This window comes from Mytilus galloprovincialis, chromosome 5 (assembly GCF_965363235.1).
Source record: "Mytilus galloprovincialis chromosome 5, xbMytGall1.hap1.1, whole genome shotgun sequence".
NCBI lineage: Eukaryota > Metazoa > Mollusca > Bivalvia > Mytilida > Mytilidae > Mytilus > Mytilus galloprovincialis.
Window position 1 is genome coordinate 6,305,980 of NC_134842.1, and position 22,236 is coordinate 6,328,215.

At 29.8% G+C, this 22,236-nt stretch overlaps 1 protein-coding gene across 1 annotated transcript; it reads right to left on the bottom strand.

Annotated features, from left to right (window-relative positions):
* Positions 1-15,674: 15,674 nt before the first annotated feature.
* Positions 15,675-22,024, bottom strand: LOC143074280 (protein slit-like). Its single transcript, XM_076249814.1, has 5 exons — positions 21,869-22,024; positions 21,048-21,218; positions 19,646-19,717; positions 16,241-16,312; positions 15,675-15,863 (listed from the first exon to the last, which is right to left on the bottom strand). The coding sequence occupies exons 2-5, from the start codon at positions 21,200-21,202 to the stop codon at positions 15,788-15,790; spliced, it is 375 nt and encodes a 124-aa protein (XP_076105929.1). The 5' UTR covers positions 21,203-21,218; positions 21,869-22,024; the 3' UTR covers positions 15,675-15,787.
* Positions 22,025-22,236: the final 212 nt, after the last annotated feature.

The following is a 22,236-nucleotide window of genomic DNA, read 5'->3' on the forward strand; positions in this document are numbered from 1 at the left end:
CAAACTATGGAGAAAACTCATAGATTGAAAATCATCTGACAACGCCATGTATAAACAGTAAGTAGGTCACATTCGTGAAAAGGAACGGGTATTGTAGTTACGACATATGGAACATATCCGATATCATCTGTGAAACGGTTATTCCATAACGGTCAATAAAATCGTGTCCGTAAAATTTACGAAGGGAAGATTTCAACTTCACCATTCGGAACTCTTGGTTTAATAGCTTCCATGTGAGCATCAATCCTCGTTCAAGGACATCACGATAGGAAACACAAGTCCGGGAATATCGTATCAATTTGGAGATATGTTCTCCGTTTCTAGGCGCTGCTGGGATGTTACTATATAGAAAAGGAAAGTTCACAATTAAGAAGCTGAAATCATCTCTTTTGTCATGTAATGTTATCATTTTAATGATATCTTTTTAATGTTATCTTTTTAATATTATCATTTTAATATTATATTTAAGATTGTCGTAAAAGCGAGATTTTTGACATGCCACAAAAACACGTTCAACCCACCATTTTTTTTTCTAATAAATGTCCTGCACCAAGTTAGGAAAATGGCCATTGTTTTATTATAGTTCGTTTCCGTGTGTGTTACATTTTGATGTTATGTTTATGTTGTGTCGTAGTTATCTTCTAATATTTGATGCGTTTTCCTCAGTTTTAGTTTGTAACCCAGATTTGTTTTTTTTTCTCAATCGATTTATGAATTTCAGCGGTATACTACTGTTGTCTTTATTTGTCGTAAAGTTTTGTTTTCAATCGACCCTCATTGTCATTTTCTAGATGTAAGTCAAGATATGAGGCAAAAGTAACTGTAACTGTAGTATCCCTTATCTCTACATGTAGTTCGATGGGATAGATTCGTTAAACATACTCACCCAATTTTGTATTATTTAGTGAGAGAACAGCATCTATATAGCGGAACGTAAAGTTAAAGGATATTGCTAAATTCTTATCATTTTTCCTAAGAAATTCCTGTCAGCCTCATAATAATAAAGAAACAAGTCGGCAAGAAGAGGGGCACAATTGGTTCCCATTAGAATTCCGACAATCTGTTGAAAAACGTAACAAATATGTTGTCAATCAAGAAATCAAGCATCTTGATAATGTCAGTTTCAGAGTATGTTTTGTTTGAATCTGAGTGGTTCTTTACAATAGATGATGTATCTTTCCCCAAGACAAGATATTTGTATCTAAGTTCGCCATTATTTTAAATGTAACAAAGTTATGTCCATTCTTTCAATTTGATTTTTAGTTTGGAATGGGAAAACTTGTTTAAAGTGTAGAAATGTCAAATGTTGTAATACTATAATAATCGTAAGATGAGAGAGTCTTATTGTATGTACATCGTAAAGATCTTTAGATTTTTTTAGTATCCACATCTGATTTATGCCATCTTTGTAATAAGCAGTTTAACAATGACTTTGGAGTTATATAAGTTGAGCAACGTAATTGTCTTCAAATTTTCTTCATTATTTGATAGCATATATTGACAATGATCGAAAAGTAATGAAATATTTTATAAAGAAATCAGTTGAAATTGTTTACACAGAACAGAGTAATCAATTATAAATCGATTGGACAAACATTCTTAAGTTTTTATTGGCTGTGAACCAACTCTCAGTAACTGCAAGTATTCTAGTATCGTCCATTTGTGTCTGTCGTTTTAATGCAAGTTGTTTTTGATAAACTTCGTAATATTTATAGACAAATAATTTAGACAAGCCACCGATGTTTTATATTTTGGTCTAATACAGTGCTGCTACACTACTCTCCAACATTAGATGGATGATTCACAAACATGTTAAACCCTGCTAACTTCTGTATGTGGCTCTCTCAAGTCATGACACTTTTATTCTGTATTTGTCGTAAGTTCATTACTGTAAAACCAGTCCAGAAAACATAGGAAATACCATAATATTATGGAATTTCATAAATATGGAAATATGAAAATATATACGTGTATAAAAGGCTCGTGTTTCATTGTTTACGTTTCTTCATTGACTCAATTTATGGTTTTAGAGATAAAAAAATGCATTATGAAGATATTTTTATTGATCATGTGCTTACATGTTTCATACGCAGAACATATGTTCATTTCATGTGTTTGGTGACTAATCTGCTGGTCCTATAGGTTAAATTGTACCAATACATGTAGTAAAAAAATAACCTTTTATGTTTGAACCATTAGTTAATATTATCAAATAAGAATTAAGGGATTTCATCGTTTTTTTCATTCGAAAAATATGTTTTGATATTTTAATATTTATCGCCTTGAAAATACATACATAAATATACTTTAACGTGATTAGCAGAATTATGCTTGAGTTATATTGTCCTGATTTTTTTTATGAATCAGTGATATTGCACATCTTAATGTCGAAAATAGGTTATCCTGTCGTTTTGTAAAATATAACAAACATATATGATAATTTTGTACCAAGACAATTTCAAGTTTTTGTTTTGTTTGCAATTTATCTTGAAAAAATCCTTACCTGACATACTTGCAACAAAACATTGAGAAATGAATAACCATTACATGTAGTCATTGAAACAATTTCTCTTTAATGATGTCAGTGAAAAGGAATTCACAAAAAGACCGACCTCCATTGCAAATTAAAGACGGAAAGTCGAAACAATCTTACATTATCAATCGTCTTACGGATGTACTCCTCTGAGGAGCCAAACATTTCTAGAAATAATCTTTGTGTTCTTAACCTGACGTTTGGGTTTATACGACAGTAAAATAATAATTGGTGCAACAAAAAAATTATGTTCTGGTGAAATTCATTTTCTTCAATATTGATGATTTTCCAATTTCTAACCAATTTTATCCATGTTGGGCTATTATCATGCAAAATATCACATTTTTCAATCAGTCTGTGTTCAAATTATCAATAAAGATGACTTGAACCAATCTAAATAGGTTTAACTTTAAATTATAGGTACATGTAGGTGATAATATAAAAAAGTTAAATACAGAGTTGTTGCTTTTTGGTATCAAATTTATCATGCTGACAACTTTGTAAATATGGACGTTTTCTTTTATTTTAGAAACATAGCATATTATTTTAACTTCTGTGTTATAACTGATTGAAAAAAATACATATCTAAGAAATATGACAAGAAATAAAATGATCTGGTATGAACATATTTCTGGTAAAAGCATTTCTTGCATCCCTTATCCATTTTCTTCACATTTAAGTTACCGAGACTGACTTGATTGGTAAAAGAATTTGAAAATATTCTTACTTAAAAAACTACTTAATATCGTAAATACACATTTTTTTCACGAAGTCAAGTTTGAATATAATATTTAAAAAAATATGATAAGAAGATATAAGACATAACAAATAATACAAATTCAATGATAAGCTTTTCTCATGCAATAGAAATTAAGTGCATCAATCTACATGTATCTGAGGATTTGGTTACACAATTTTTTTTAAGTGTTTACATAATTTACAAGTGAATTGCTATTGACAATTTTCAACTAATAAATAAACATATAAGAACAGTAAACATTTATGGAACAATAACCAACAAATCTAACAATACAATGTACAACATAGAAACGCCTTTTCATTACATCCGAATCAAATTTCAATATATCTAAAATACAAGATTGAGAAATTGTTTATCTTGATATTTCAGGAGAAATTATACATACAGCATGTAGAGTATGATGTTATAACTTATTGCAAAAACAAACCAATCACAGGTAAGCTAATCATATCGAAAAATAGTACATTAATCAGATCTACATGTATACACAAGGTTCAAACAACTCAGAAATCAAATCAAATCAAGTCAGTGAGCATTTCGAATTTCATCTTCGCAACTCTATGGATTGCTTTTCGTAGCTTGTTTTTTCCGATTTGTAAGCAAACAAAAAAAAAGAAAATGAATGAATCAATCTATATTGATGTGTATTTATATTATGTATTATTTTTAATAGTATTTTACTAACTTTTATATAATATTTTATTATATATTCTTGATGGACATATGATAAATAATATAGAGGGAATCTTAGCCCAATGATGTTAGCTAAGGAAATTGTTAAACAGCATTTAGCACAATAAAGATGATTTGATGGTTTCAAAAAAATATAAATGAGTTGTTATTGTTATTCTAAAGTTCAATTTTGTAAAAAAATATATCTAACAAAATTGCGGAATTTCCAGACAAATTAAAAAACGAAAATGTCCATAATAGACAGCAATACAAATGCTGTCAAACAATCGTGACAATTAAAACACAGCTGCCATATTCCTTGCTTTGTACAAGAATTACCCGAACAATCTGGCTTTATTACTAGCTCAAGCTAAGCTAAGCGAGACAACTATAATTGAAATATGAAATGTTTTAACTTGTCTTACAAAAGAAAATATGACATTCTTGCATTTGGTGACTAATTTTTTAAAGTCTTCTCCTTTTAATTTCAATAATTTCTTTAAAGAAATTGAAATACCACTTCAATTCTATATTTTCTATCACCAGAAAGGCTCTTACATAAAACGTTAAAATGCAAAAATAAATGTTCGACACACATTAGAAGTCTTGAACTAAATTCCAAAATCCATTTTAGGTCATGCTAATTTGTGGCAATCTTACTAATTTATAATAATTCTCCATTTATTATATGAAATACATAACAGTTTGATATCAATCAAATTTCACCAACCCATTTCTATTACGATAATGCACATAAAGTCTAACAGTCTACTTAGTGATATTTATCTAGTGCTATAACATTAACATTCATAAGAATGACAAAATATACATGTGGTTTTGTTGTAGTAAGTGTAATGAAACTTGAGTTATGTAATGTCTAAACTTGACTTAGTTATTAACGAAACAACCGGATAAGTTTATTAACAATTGATCAGTAATTAAAAGGCAAGTCTAGCTTTAATCTCATTACTACATGTGTTAGGTACACGAAATAAAAGGTTATAGTTTTGATACAGTTTAATTTCAGAAAAAGGGAATTTAAAAGAATAAAGATATCACTCCTTCAATCTGTCTTCTTTATTATGAGAAATAAGGGTTATTTATAGAAAAACTCATCGAAGAATTCACATAGAGATGAGTGACCGAACATCACATTATTTCACGAATGCGCGTAGTTGAATATTTTTCGAAATTTTAATTCTTTAGTTAGTTATTCGTTTTCTTACATTGGCAAATGACCTCTTTTTTATATTAAATTAACGTAGAAAATGTCAGGATCTATATATTGTTCTACGCATTCTTAATTTGTTTTGATCAGACGTAATTGGCGTCTTGACGACGCATACTGTTGTATGACGTCAGAGGAGTGAAATAACCACGTTTATTTTACATGAGAAATTATCGGTTTTTATTTCCCTGGGAAATCAATGTAATTCCTTGGAAGTAATTTTGCCATTGGGTGTTATGGGAATTAGACACCACACTTATTGATTGATTATTTCTTGTGTCAATGTTCTGTGACTAATGTGAAGTTGTTAAATAAGAAAACGAAGTTATATTTAGAGTAGCAAAGATATATATCATCGGAAAACACATTCGCAGCAAAAAAAAACCAGTTTATCCCGGCTTTTGTTAGGGTTTGTGTAGCTCAGTTTTTAGTTTTCAATGTTATCTTGAGAAGACGTTATTAAATTTATCATTTTTCTGTTTACATTTGTCATTTGGATGTCAACATCATTTTTACTTTCAAGGTTGGATTTTCATTTGTTTATTTGAATTCTATGTCGGTCTTCAACCTATTTTTTGTAAAATTTGTGCATTAATGTCGCAACGAAAGTTGATAACAAGGTCTTCACGTCATATTTGAAATACGGCATTTACCTTTGAGTTTGAGTTAAAGACGAATTAGATGAGGTGTTGATCTGATGTCCATTCATTTTTTTTTTTTTTTTTTTTTTTTTTTTTTTTTCCAAGTAAATATCTTTTATTATATATCTGCTGTTTTGACAATCTACTCGGATTACAGCGTTAGCCCGAGTATCCCTGTATTTAGTTACTGAATTTCCAGGGAAAAGTTCAGTAAAGTATACTAAAGTATTAAAGTGTTAATTATATATATCACATATACATTCTTTTAAATACAGTGTATACATATTAAGAATAAAATTTCATAGTATAAATCACGTGTTTACGGAACATCATTTGCCTTCCGAATTTGTATTCATCGTCCGGTGTTTACATCTTTGACCCAGTTATTTGTACTTGACCTTTTGTGCTGGATTAGTTACAAATCATTGTCCGAAAGCTAGTGCAAAAGGAAGCACATGTTTGTTGTGAAAATAAATTTTTGGATTAGATAAAACTTGTTTGGTAAGTGTTATTTACTATTCGTTAACAATTTTGTCTTAGAAACAAAATAAATGTATCTAGAGTGAAAAAGATTAAATGTTTCTGGAAATATGATAGAAAGAATAAGGTTTTTAACATGTGATTTGATACCAATAAAGTGAACATACACACAATTACTTGATGATATTTGGTGCAAAACAAATCAGTGTTGAATTATAATCATTTTAGTTTTATATATTATATTAAATAAAGTGTCTTGTTTTGTTTGTTTATACATACAAAAAATGAAAAACCAACAACTGCAACATACATGTACACAATATAAAGTCTAGCATAGCTATTAATTTTCACACCACACAATTGTATACATTTCAATTACATATATTTTTGAATATTTTTAAGCATCTTACTTATTGTTTTATTTCTATACTCCATCAGATAATATCTGTATTTAAATTCTTGTTTAAATATTTCATAAACATTAACTTGATTTATCTTATTATTTGAAATACAATTGCATTTGTGTAGAGTGAATAGGATGACTGTCAAGAGATACTTAATATCATTTAATGAGTCCTCTTCTATTTTATATCCTACTACTAAGTGTTTTAAAGTAACTATATGCTCTCCAATATGAAGGTTATGTAATAAAATACAAATTTTATTCCAAAAAACTTTAAAATAAGTACATTCTATGAAATTGTGTTGATAAGTATCTGGTACCCCACACACTGAACACAGATTGGTGTTCTTAATTTTCCATGTGAAAAGATGTGTACCTACAGGTAGTATATAATGTAATAATTTCCATCGAACCATTTTTAATTTATTGTCTTCTAAATAATTAAAAATAAAATTTAATGTGTATTTAATTTTTGGTTGAATTTTATCTATATTTAGTTCTTTCCGCCATTTTGTAAACCCTATAGGAATATCTTTACTTACATTAGATAAGATTACATAATTATCTTTATTATTAATTTTTTGTAAATCATATATAATTGCGCCTTGTTTTAAAGATAGTTGTTTTTTACAATTAACAATAGTTTTTGATGAGTTTTGTTTTTGTAATATATCTTTCCAATGATTTGGTATGCTCTTTCTTATTTGTATTATTTCTGCAATCCAATTTCTTTTACATTTTAACTTATTGAGTATTTTTTCTTTTGATATTCTACCTTTGTCATCAATTATGTCATTTACATAGATTATGTTGTCTTTTATCCAATGATTAAAAACTAAACTGTGCCCATTTAACTTTACGTATTTGTTACCCCATATAATTTGTTGTCTAATGGTTCTAAAGTTTTCTGGTTTATTAGTTTGACCACCGCCATATTTTACCCAGGTTTTAAGTATTTCAAAGTAAAAATTAGGGATTTTGTTGTTTTTTATATTTATTGATTTTAAATTATCCAGATTCATGTGAAATATTAAAAAATTTGATCCATATTCAATTTGATTAAAGTATAATGTGGGAATAATTTTCCAATTTGACTGTTCACCTTCTATTAATCTTTTTACCCATTTAATTTTTATTGCATCAATAAACTTGTCAATATCTATCATTCCAAGTCCTCCCTCAGTTTTTTTCATGTTAATTGTTTTTCTTTAATTTTTTTCTTTTTTATGGTCCCAAATGAATTCATAAATCATTTTTTTTAAACTTAAATAGTGAATCGTTGTCGATATCAGTTACAGAAGCTAAATATGTTATATTTGGTATAACTAGAGATTTCACAACAGTTACTTTTCCGATCATTGTTAACTTTCTTTTTTTTTCCATGAGTTAAGAATTTTTTCAGATTTTTGAAGTTGTTTTTTTCTATGTTTAAATTCATACATTGAGATTTATTATATCCAAAGTGAATACCTAGGCTTTTAACAGTCTCTTTGCTCCAGTTAATATTCTCAAAATTGTCCTGAATATGTTTTAATTTTCCGAAACCTAATCCTTCAGTTTTACTTCGATTTAAAATAAGTCCTGATAGAGAACCAAATACTTCAATTATATTAAGTGACTGAGAGATTTCGTCTTTAGAACAGAGAAACAATGTAGTATCATCAGCTAACTGGCTTATTATAAGGCTGTGCGTTTTTCCATCTAACTTTATATTTATTCCCTTAAGATTATTGTCGTTTCTTATTCTACAGGCTAATATTTCGACTGCAAAGACAAATAAAATGGCGCTTAAAGGACATCCTTGTCGAATTCCTCTAAAACTATTCAGTGGGCTTGAAATCCATCCATTATTAGAGATGCATGCCTTGATATCTGCATACAAGGTTTTGACCCATCTTAACATAGAATTTTCAATACCAAATTTTGTTAGTGATTGATACATGAATTCCCACTCTAGGGAATCAAAGGTTTTGGAGAAATCTAGAAAAAGTATAGCTCCATCTATTTTTAACTTTTCAGCATGATCTATAATGTCTTGTATCTGACGTATATTAAAACCTATATAACGGTTTTTAATGTATCCATTTTGGTCACTGTGGATAATTTTTGACATCACAGGTTTTAATCTTTGGGCTAATGTATATGCAATGATTTTAACATCAACATTTAATAGTGTAATTGGTCTGTAATTACCTAATTCAGTGGGGTCTCCTTTTTTAAATATTAGAGAAATTAGGCCTATTTTTTGTGATTCAGATAACATTCCTTTTTTATAGCAATAATTGAAGCTTTGAATTGCATAATTCTTTAATTTGTCCCAAAATTCTCTATAAAACTCTACTGAGAGTCCATCTAGGCCTGGGGATTTATTTAATTTCATTTGAAAAATTGATTTTGTACATTCTTCTGTTGATAGAAGTCCATTTAGAGAATTGCTTTCTTCTTTACTTAATGATTGTTTAATATTTGTATCCTTAATATATGTGTTTATAAAATTTTTATCTGGTTTAGTGCTTGTGTAAAGCTTTTCATAATATTTCTTTTCTAAATTTAGTATTTCTGATTGTTTCGTAATTATCTCCCCTTTCTCGTTTTTTAAATTTATTATATTTTTTCTTGTTTGTCTACTTTTCTCTAATCCTAGAAAAAAATTAGAATTCTTTTCTCCTTCTTCTATCCATTTTATCCTTGAACGTATCTGTGCACCTTTTGCTTTATAATTAAAAGAGATTCTATCTCACTTTCTAATAAATTGATTTCGTTCTTTTCTACTTCACTTGATTTATTATTATCCTTTCTTTTCTGTAATGTTTGAAGTTTTTTTTCCAAATTGTGAATTTCATTTTTCCTTTGCCTAGATTTATTTTTGCAAAACTGTATTGTTAATTCTCTTACTTCAATTTTAAACAGGTCCCATAATTGTGATAAATTTTCAGTGTAATTGCTTTTAAGTATAAAATAGTCTATAACTTTTTCTATTTTATCTTTATAAGATTTGTCAGTAAGTATGCTATTGTTTATTTTAAAGAACCCTTTACCCTTATTATCATTTGACATGTTAATTTTCAATGAAATTGCCTGATGGTCTGTACTAGAAATTAGGGCTGGTCTTATATCTGTAGACTTTATCATAGTTCTCAATTCCTTACCTGTTAGAAAATAATTATTCTACTTGCCTCATCGTCCTTATTTTTACGTTTCCATGTATATTGATATAGTTTCGGATGTAATTGTCTCCAAATATCTTCTAGTTTGTTTGTTTTTATTAAAGTTTTCAAACTATTTGTAGTTTTTTGTTCTCTTTTTTTATTATTATTCTTTCTATCTGTACTACTCAATGTTTCATTCATATCTCCCCCTACTACTAAAATTCCAAGACTATGTTCTTCAATTATTTTATTTACATTTTTAAAGAAGATGTTTCGCTTTTTTTTTCATTAGGTGCATATAAATTTATTAAAGAAAATATGTTGTTGTTTATTTCAACATTTACAAGAATTATGCGACCTTCTTGATCAGTAAAAGTATCAATTATCTTTGGGTTTATTGTTTTTTTTAATAAATATAGCCACTCCTTTTTATTGTGTTGTGCCAAAACTGTGAAAAATATCTGCGTCATATTCATTACTTACTTTATTTTCTATTTCTTTAACAAAATGAGTTTCTTGGATGAAAAGTATATCTGTTTTTTATATTTTAACCAAGTATAAAGCCTATTTCTTTTTTCTTTTTGGCCTAGTCCTTGACAATTTAAGGAACAGATATGTAAAGTTTTATTCATATTTCTTATAGTTTTTGTAGCTTAAAGCGAGTATTTTAAAACTAAATACGTTTGACAAACATACATGTATACAAGAACAATAACATGCATAGTATAAAAAAATACATATATACATGAAGAACAACAGTATATATAACATGATTATAATAACTATACATATAATAAATACATGATCTTTTATGCATATTTTATCTATCCTAAAAATTGGACACCAGTTCAGGAAAGGTGTACATGTTTTAAATAATTTGTGTAGGGATTTTCCCACATCTATAAATAGCCATAGTTTGCTCATGTAATTTCTATTAGTTGTTTTTGTTCTGATGAATTCTATTGGTTCTAATAATGCACTTATATTGCTATGTTTTGTTTTAGTTGAAGTTGATTGTATCAATTTTGTTTTTATTTTTGTAGGTATTTCAGATATATTCGACACCATTTGGTAATAGGATAAATTTTCTTGTTTCACAAGAAGACTCAAATTCATGGATTTAGTGATGCTGAAGACTTTTACAAGAATACGTATGTGTGTGAGGAATACTATTGCTGGATTTTGACTAGAAATTCCTTCCCAGTATCTATACATGTGCGTGTATTTGTATAGTGATGCAATATATTGAAGCCAAAAGTTAATTCGAACGAATTTACATGTACAGTGTAGTTTTTTCCAGATGTAATTATGATCTGCAGTTAAATGTTGCTGGATTACTGTTTGATTCATGGATTTATTTTCCCAGCTGCATATGATTGGAATTTTGAGATTCTTACTCCAGTAAAACTGTTGGAAGTTATATTTTGTTTGAGAACTGTTCTTTCTACTATGATAATACATACATAAAGGAATCGGTATTGCAAATTTATGGAATATTATTAGATATTTATTGTGTTTAGGTCTGTTTATTAAAGAACATTCTTTAATTATGTTTGTATTCTTTGCATGATCCAGTTGATAACACAAACCAATACTGTTTTTATTTCTATTACTCTTTGACATTATGTTATAAAACACAACATTAAAGTTCCTTTCTATTTTACTCTTCTTTCTATTACTTCTTGAAAGTATGAAATCTAATATTCCATCACAATCATCGCTACATATTTTGGTAGTTTTACTGGTTTTTTTTTTAATTTACATAAAAAGCATTGTCTTCAAGGTGGTTGTTTACCTTTTGGAATATGCTTGTCATACATATATGTATGAATAATAATAAAACTATATACAAACAAATCATTGCGAAAAAAGGGTAAAGAGATGATAAACCAACAGAAAAAAAGGAGTTAGCTACATAATTGTTCATACATGTTTATTTCTCCTTTTTAACTTTGTGTTTGGTTGTTTGATTCTCTCTATCGAAAAGGTCCGTTGTAGGAGTTGTTGCAGACCTTTTTGAGACTTTATTTCCAGGAGTGGTTGCACTGGTTTGTTTCTCAACTAGAAATTGTTGTCCATTCATTGTTTTAAAGACGCAATTGGCATCTGTTAGACGGTAATTGACCACCAACTTGTAAATAGAAACACAAAAGCAAGGCCGTTAAATCCTTTATAAAACAATGCATTCGTTTAACCAGGTTGAAGTCAAATCTAAAGAGGAGACTAGTAATGTGTTCCTACAAACGCAACAATAATAATGGCAATACAACAAATATCGCTGTAATCTCGTAAAATGAGATATCGTTCTGCTAGCGGACAAGAGGATCTGTCATAGCATAGAACAATACATTGAAGGTACTGAAAATTTCTAATTATTCAACAGTATTTGAATTCTTACTGTATCATGGAGTAATAATTCTGTGTTTTACAGTAAATAGTAAAATAGGTATATGAAATACAAATGCATGTGGTATTTTTTTAACTGTAAACTCAGTGTCATAATAATCTGTAAGTTATCAATAATTGTGTCACAATTATAAGTTAGCCACTTGAGATATGAAGCACAATTATTAATCATTAAATCGTTGAATAGTGGTGAAATGCCAGACAATTTATAGATGTTTACTCCACCTTCCATTGTCTTTTAAAGGGTATATTGTAATTTGTATATTTAAATATAGGTTTTTATTTTATTTTAACAAGGAATACTGTAAGCTCTGATTGTAAGAACAAAAAAAGGTAAACTTAAAACCCTTCAAACAAAAAGTAAAAACACAAAAATACTCCGAGGAAAATTCAAAAAGGAAAATCCAAAATCAAAAGGCAAAATCGAAAGTCCAAACACATCAAACGAATGGATAACAACTGTCATATTCCTGACTTGGTACAGGCATTTTCTAATGTAGAAAATGGTGGATTGAACCTGGTTTTATAGCTAGCTAAACCTCTCACTTGTATGACAGTCGAATCAAATGCCAAGGCATTTTTCAGAAAGGTATCAAAACAAAAAGTCATAAAACAATAACAGCTAGCTATATAATGCACTCTTTGAATTAACCTTTTTCAAAAACACATAATTGTTTATTATAAGATATCAGGAAATAAAAAGAAAATAATAGAACTATGCACCTTCTAATATTTCACAAATTTAAACATATAATGCATTTAACAATGTTAAAAATAAAATATTCTCACACTTTGAACACAAGACGTTTAAACTGCAATTATGATAGATAAAAGTGGCTCTCAGCATCCTACAATCATATAATACAATATTGTCTATCTTATAATTTTTTTTCGTGGCCTTTGTCAACAAGTATTTTGTAGTAGATAATCACCCTTAAATTGCCATTGATAGGTACTTTTTGCGGGACATTGAAAGTAAAAAAATCATTGAGGTTCGTGTCCATTTATCTTTAAGTCTAAGGTGGTACCAGTTTCCTGTTGGATCAATTGTAATTGATGGGAAATATGGAATGTTCGAGTACATATATGTCTTAAAATGTAACCTCCTACAATTTTCTGTAAATTATAACAAATATAACAAATCAACGTCAACATTAGAGGGCATTTTTAACGTACTGTCTGTTCTTCAGATCAGAGGGTTTTGGTTTTGTACCAGTAAACTTCCGAGAAAGAATGCACTTTAGTTTGAAATTAAAGTTATGTTGTATTTTGTAGGACACGTCAGTGTAAGGTATAATATTAATATGAAATGTCTGTCACTTTATTCTAAATTAAGAAAAAACATTAAAATTTCATAATTGAAATAGAAATTAATGGGGCTATCAACAAATGGTTTTATTTCATAAGTAGATGTACACATATGTAACAGTGTAATTATAAAACTGTGTGTCGTTACTTTTAACAAGTAATGAAACATTTCCTTGAAAGTAATCGATAAATATTCGTATTCAACGGGAAAACATTTACATTGTAAGTGTTTGAAGGAAGTATATACGTAAAGATGAACATCATACTCAAACTTTTGGATAATCTACATATTTACTAAACAAAGACAAACCAAAGAAGGAATATAAACAAATTAAAATGGACGAAATACACATTTGGTTAAAGAGAGTTGATTTAATAGTTTTTAACCGCAATGATTGATAGTAGAAATCAGTCATCATCAAACGTTTAACCTTTTGCTATACCCACAATTACATGTACTTATTGCTTTAAACACATTTTATCTAGCCAGTACATATATTACTAAATAAAGACAACAGTATATTTATATCTTATATCTCTTTAGTCTTGTAAAAAGGGACGAATCAATGTTGACTATTCGACGAAAATTCCTTCAAACACTTACAATGAAAAGATTTTCCTGTTCAATATGAATATTTATCGATTACTTTGAATGACATTCGTTTGATGTTATTTATATGTTGAGTTTTGTAGACTTGTTATTATCGTTTGGTCGCTTTCAAGTCTCCAGCAATGACAAAATTTACTTTTGTCTTAGGCGTATGAAAATCCCTTTTGTATCTGATTTAAGCAACATACGATAATGAACACTATATAAAACTATACTATTATAAACGGTAATCAGTAGATAGGAAATATGTTAACCACATTTTTTTAAATTTTGTCCTAGCACTAGAGACTTTTTTTATTATAGTTACATAGTTACATAGTTTGCTAGTGACCTTATACGGTATATATGGGGTCAGTAAATTCCATATGGAGAGAAAGCAAAGCTCGAATTTCCAAATGGAATTTATACCGTATTAAGTCACTAGTGCACTATGTAACGAATTTATCTTACCAACTATCTTAACATGTTGCATTAGTCTAGTGATCTATCATAGTGAGCAAGTCTTCAATACTGTTAGCATTAAGAAACTATACTTCAACTGATCATTCAAAAACGAATGCCAACAATAACCTCTTGTTAGCTTTAAATTTGTTATATATGAATTTATTTCAATCATTCATTGTCTGTTGAAACCTTAAAAAAATTCTCAGTACCGTTTTGCTTTCATAAGCTTAAGGAACGTAACACCTCTACTAACCGTGTATTGAAAAACCCCGCCTACCTACTAACCTAATTTTGAATAAACACGGTCTCTACGAGGTTGCTTTTAACCAATCATATTCCTAGAAATATAATGGAGGCAAGATAAAAATATTACCATCTTAAAATCAAGTTTGACATGAAAAAATTAACAAATTAGGGAGTGATTTCAAAATACAATAATGAATATGACAAACATGGATTTTTATTTATTTTGTGGCAAATGTATACTTACAAATGTTCAAGAGCCGTCAAATTACGAAATATATTTTGATCTAAGGCTCTGATTCGATTGTTGTTGAGATTCCTTAAACATAAAATATTTAAAAGGTTAGCTTCATCTCATGTGTCATGTAGAGAAAAAAAATTCAACAGCATGAAGTGAAAAAAGTCTCCAGTGCTAGGACAAAATTTAAAAAAATGTGGTTAACATATTTCCTATCTACTGATTACCGTTTATAATAGTATAGTTTTATATAGTGTTCATTATCGTATGTTGCTTAAATCAGATACAAAAGGGATTTTCATACGCCTAAGACAAAAGTAAATTTTGTCATTGCTGGAGACTTGAAAGCGACCAAACGACAATAACAAGTCTACAAAACGCAACATATAAATAACAGACAAAGCAACAAAAGTCCTTATTTGTCATGTTTTTATTAATTGTTCATACTTGACTATAAATTCTTTAAATTTATGAAGGTACACATGTAAATGATTATACGTTATATGTGTTTGTAGGAAAATGGAAGAGATAAGTTAGGTCATTGTAGATATTATCTATATACAAATACAATTGAATGTAAAACAATTTTAAATAAAGGTGAATTGTGTTATCAAAAACGATGGCAAACCAGATACAATTGGTGGGATATTATTTATTGGAGAACACAATTACTTACAAGGTGGAAAGTCTGGTTAGAGCTTGAAATATATTCGCATCGAGCGTGGTTATTTCATTTATGGACAAATCCCTGAAAAATAACATATAGTATTTGAGGTATTTTTCCTTCTCAAACATATAGTTTATCATAACAACGTAAATAAAGGAGAATTAAAAAAAAAAAAAAAAAAAAAACAAACCTCCAAGGTTAATTAGTGTAAGTCCATAAAAACTGACAAAATCAAACATTATCAATCAACAAAACTAGTGGAAAACAATTACCATTTACCGGATTTGGTATAGACATTGTCCGACGAAACTAGTGGGTTAACCTAATTTCATCATGTTTGTAGCCTGCAAAAACTCACATAATATATCAAAGGAGAATGGTGATATTACGCAACAAAATATTTAGGATAGTATTGTAGGGGTGTTAGTTTGTGAGTGAGGAGGGGGCAAGTTACTTACAAGTCTTCAAGAGTCGTTAAATCCTCAAATACATTCGCATCTAGCATTCCAATTTTATTTTCTCCCAAGTCCCTGAAAATGTAGAAACAAAATTGGCGAAATATGAATCTGTATTAAATGAGTCTTATTCATAAATGCAACTGTAGGTAAGAAAGATAATTTGAAAACTTGCTAATATGATATATATATATATATATATATATATAAAAGTCTATAAAAACGACCAACCAGCAAATTTACTATGTACCGGATCGTCTAGAATAGGCGATACTATGCAGATAAGGAAAAAATTATATCAGTCTAAAGATTTGCACAACGGTACTGATATAAGATGTTATAATACGAAAATGTTGTTATTAAATCGTGCTGACAAATATTTCGGCTCAACAAATGGCCTTCTTCAAGTGTCACAAGTTTTAACAATACTGGTATTGTTAAAACTTGTGACACTTGAAGAAGGCCATTTGTTGAGCCGAAATATTTGTCAGCACGATTTAATAACAACATTTTCGTATTATAACATCTTATATCAGTACCGTTGTGCAAATCTTTAGACTGATATATATATATATATATATACAACTCGTCTAAACATCAACCCAACAATGTTAGATCTGTAAATTTGCTTTCGCAAATTTTTCGTTCTTCCCTCGCCGGAATTCGAACCCATGCTACTGTGATATCGTGACACCAAATCGCCTGCACTGCAGCCGACCCGCTATACCACACGACCACCTGGGCTCTCATTAAAAGAGCTTTCGCTGGCCGTGTGTTACCTTTCCTCGTCAGTTTTAATCTAGCGGCGTACTACAGAACATGATATATAAGGCATGAAGATGTTATTGTTACAGATCAGCTAAATTATCTATAGTAAAGGATCCTACAAATTAATGTAATATACAGTCACAGAAAATAATTATATTTATAAGTACGTCTGAGTCAGTGACAACTCTACAAAAGATGTATCCATCGGATCGCCATCAATGATGGTGATACATGGCTGTGTACATAATGTATATACAACTCGTCTAAACATCAACCCAACAATGTTAGATCTGTAAATGTGCTTTCGCAAATTTTTGATTCTTCCCTCGCCGGAATTCGAACCCATGCTACTGTGATATCGTGACACCAAATCGCCTGCACTGCAGCCGTCTCGCTAGACCACACGACCACCTGGGCTCTCATAAAAAGAGCTTTCGCTGGCCGTGTGTTACCTTTTCTCGTCAGTTTTAATCTGGCGGCGTACTACAGTACATGATATATAAGGCATGAAGATGTTATTGTTACAGATCAGCTAAATTATCTATAGTAAAGGATCCTACAAATTAATGTAATATACAGTCACAGAAAATAATTATATTTATAAGTACGTCTGAGTCAGTGACAACTCTACAACAGATGTATCCATCGGATCGCCATCAATGATGGTGATACATGGCTGTGTACATAATGTATATACAAGTCGTCTAAACATCAACCCAACAATGACAGATCTGTAAATTTGCTTTCGCAAATTTTTGGTTCTTCCCTCGCCGGGATTCGAACCCATGCTACTGTGATATCGTGACACCAAATCGCCTGCACTGCAGCCGTCCCGCTAGACCACACGACCACCTGGGTTCTCATAAAAAGAGCTTTCGCTGGCCGTGTGTTGCCTTTCCTCGTCAGTTTAAATCTACCGGCGTACTACAGTACATGATATATCAGGCATGAAGATGTTATTGTTACAGATCAGCTAAATTATCTATAGTAAAGATTCCTACAAATTAATGTAATATACAGTCACGGAAAATAATTATATTTACAAATACGTCTGAGTCAGTGACAACTCTACAACAGATGTATCCATCGGATCGACATCAATGATGGTGATACATGGCTGTGTACATAATGTATTTACATACTAAATAGTGTGTTATAATTACATTGTTAGGCAATCTTTATATATATATATATATAAGAAGATGTGGTATGAGTGCAATTGAGACAACTATCCATTCAAAAACGAGAAAGAGAAATACTTTTGAACAACATCGACAAACGAAAACCACTGAATATCAAGTTCCTGACTTAGGACAGGTGCTAAAAAATGCAGCGGGATTAAACGTTTTATTAGGCGCTATAATTCACCCAACCGTAAAAAAATCACATCACAACATAGGAAGACACACTATAAAGTATCAATTGAAATAGCTTAACTCAACCAAAAGTCATACTGAGAAATGTTTACATTACACTACATAGTTCTTTTACAAAAATGGCTTCGATTGTTAGCGCTAAAAGATTTTTTTTTTCAAGATATACTTTAAACCGATTACAAGCCGTTTCGTGAAGAAACCAATGTTTGTTTTATCAATGTTTTACAAAGTTTCGTTTCCCAAGTTTGTCAAATAGATACCCTTATAACGTAAATATCAAACTGCTTCTTTTTGTGGTTGTTATACCAACATACTCGATTGCATTCAACATTGTATTTTAATGAAACAATAGAAGAGACTAAAGCCTTGTATATTGATAAAAAAAAGTCACGGTTACAAAAAATAACTGCTTTTCACGCATTGCCATGCAAAGCCACTTGAAGTCAAAATGTCAGTCCGCATTGAGACATTATCGTGTACATTTAAAAAAAATGTTAAAATCACAAAATACTCGCATAGAAAAATTTACAAATAACAGTATTTCGGTTTCAGTGAATAAATGAACAACTAATCGAAAATTAATAATGTAATACATGTGATGTACCATTAAGAAAGGATTTTTTTCAGTTTAATGAACGTTTATTCATCACTGCTTCAGTTTCACTATCATGTTATAAAAAGACACTGGCAAATGAACATTAGCCTGAAACGGTGCTTTTGATTTAACGACATTTGCAAAGTCTAAATAACTTATTATTAGACTAGACGCTAGACACAAACTAGCAAAACTAAAACCTAAGCAACTATAGACGGCCTACAGACACTAGGGATGATTACAGGTGCTCCAGACGTATAAGTAGATCCTGCTCCACATTTGACACCCATTGTGTTGCTCGTGTTATTACAAACCCGTTAAACAGTGTTATTGTGTCGAAGCCTCAATGCGGTAGGTTCAAAACTGCTGGGATAAATCGCGGACAGTTAACTCAGTACTGGTTTGGAGCTTATCAGAAAACTCAACATGATGTTGAAGTGGACAGGTAAAACAACTACTGGACAAAGACTAGACAAAGTGTAATTGACGGCTAGCGTATTATCTGCACAGTTCAACATTTCCCGCAGTGAATTAGTCTGTAAGCTAATTGATAGTCTGAAAAATATGTTATATTTTATTTTGCTGTCTTTTAAGAGCTGGAAAAGTGTGACAAAATACGTTTGTAAAAACATGGTAAAAATAATGGTTTTGATAACACAAGTTACTTACAAGTCTTTAAGAGCCGTCAACACTTTAAAAAAAGTCCTATCCAGTGTGGTTATTTCATTATATGACAATTCCCTAAAAAATAAAATTTTGAAATGTATTTCTGCATTGCATTTGTTATCTACAGAAATATATAATACATACAATTTACATATATACAAAATGAAGAAGGCAGCTGTATGTGCGGTACAAATTATTTTTTGTCATTAAACTTGATGCATCCTAATAAATGTGTACTATAAATTATATATCAGGTAAAATGCATGTATTGATTGGATAAATAACGTTTATGGAAATCATATTCAAGCTCTGTTCTTCAACCAATTAAAAGCTAAAGTGTCTGCTTCATTATACACGATGAAGACACAAGAAAAGCCTATAATCGTTGTGTTCATATTTAACAACACATAGGTTGATACCTGGCTATTAATAGGATCGTCTACCTCAGGAATAGATTACATTAGCTGTATTGAACAACACTTTTAGGATTTTTGGTCCTCAATGCTCTTCAACTTCGTTCTTAATTTAGCCTTTTTAACCATTTTTTATTCGAGCGTAACTGATGAGTTATAATTATAACAAAATGTATATTCTTCAATTAAATTTTTTTTTCCGATTTATTAAATCTTATAGTATTGTTCTTTTCTGATTAATATTTGACTTTATAGTGCAGTCAGTTACATTAACAACAAAACTATCATGAACAAAGAGTCAAAATGGAAGTTCTTTTATTCTATTGTTTATGATTTTTACTGAGGTTTAATATATATTATGCATTTTGTTATAAACAGGTGTTTTCGTCAGTTGTCACGCATCTGTAAGGATCAGGCTTTGAAGGCATAAAACTTTGCTCAGTGCTCTGAGCACAAAAATCATGCTCGAAACATGAAATCCAGCAATTTGATTGGTTGATTTCCGAGTCTGAGTACAAAAATCATGCTCGAAAGTTTTATGACCGTGAGGCAGGTCATAGTTCACATATGAACAGTGTATGCAAACTTGTTCATGTTTCATTTAGAAAAAAAAAAATGTTGAACAATAAACATAGTAACCAGTGCTCCAGTGAATCCAGTGACTTTTTTTTTATATTTAAATCACTTCTTAACACAACATAGATACCTGATTAAATATTTGTACGCCAGACGCGTGAAACATACAAAACACAAACATATTGATCTGAACATGTCAAATTTTTATTTTATACTCTAATAGTGTGGGGTTATGTATCCCCTAAGGGCAAGTTATAATAAACGAGGGTACTGATTACAATACATACTATTTATTGATGCACATATATGATTCAACATAATTTCTTGTTTGATCTAAAAAAAAAAAAGATCAGGAGCTCTGAAATATATATTTTGTTTTTAAAGTTGAAATAACAATATTGAAATGAATTACTCACAAAGTTGTTGTTGCAGTAGGAATGTTAGATGGAAATGTTGTTAGTTTTTTGTAACTGCAGTCTACTCTCTGGTTCTCGCATGTACACGCTATCGGACAAGCACTTGTTATGCTTCCCAACACAGTACATTCAATTATGATAACAGATTGATACATGTTCTCCTTATAACGCCTGCGAAATACGAAGGAAGGAAATCAAATTACCACATTAGATTCTAATCTATTTTGAGGTATGACGCATATTGAACAACTGTAAGCAATATAATTCAGTAAAATATTCTAATTAATACAAAATGTGACAATCAATATTTTCGCTATTTTTATGAATATTTTATTTGATCTTACGGACAGCTAATTTCTTTTCTCAACACATCAGAGGGATATGAAAAAAATATCGCTTGAAACTAAGGGGGCAATTTCTGTTTTCAAAGAAGTTAACAACGTCGCAATAGGTAAAATAGCGATACACACATTACCATTCGTCATCTCAACTCAATTGTTTTTCTCACGTCTGCCGTACTGGTTCAGGCTAGAAAATCAATCTCATTGAGATGACCTACGATAATCTATAAAAATACTGTTTTGATAAAAGTTAATACGAGTTAAACTTTCAGAAATTGTGTGTATAATGATTGGAACGACAGTCTTAAGATTTAAAAAAATGTACAAGAAAAACATGAAAAACAAAATTAGAAAATGTAATCAAATAGACCATTTGAAACGAAAGCATTTAAATATTTTATAGAATTATTTCTATATTAATGATAATCGATGCCCAATAAATATATATAAACAATCAACAGAAAGAACATAATAACTTACAATTAGATGTATCAAGAAATAAACTGGCAATTTTGTTTGACAGTTCACAGTATCTGACAACGCTGCCGCCTATTAAGTAGACTTTTGTGTCACCGCAATTTTTACACTAAATAATATTTCCTTAAAATTCTTTCGCTTCTATTTTTAGTTCTGTTTGTTTCACTAAAATCAAAATTAAAAGTTTTCCTAGAAAGATTTGACAAATATGATAAATCATATTAGGGATGAACGATTTGTGGTATGTTTGAGTCAAAATAATATCTTGTTCTAAAACAAATTAATAACTATATAATAAAAAGGGATTATGTTCTTCTCATATATTTTATGATAGTATGATACTAAACCCCTAACGGGAGGGATTGTGTCTG

What these genes read in the sequence shown, in the direction of transcription:
- LOC143074280 (XM_076249814.1), bottom strand. Translation starts at nt 21,202, where the DNA reads ATGTATCAATCTGTTATCATAATTGAATGTACTGTGTTGGGAAGCATA. An exon ending in CCTACTGCAACAACAACTTT is followed by an intron (nt 19,718 to 21,047) that starts GTGAGTAATTCA and finishes TTTATTTTTTAG; the next exon opens with GGAATTGTCATATAATGAAA. An exon ending in TTGACGGCTCTTAAAGACTT is followed by an intron (nt 16,313 to 19,645) that starts GTAAGTAACTTG and finishes CTACATTTTCAG; the next exon opens with GGACTTGGGAGAAAATAAAA.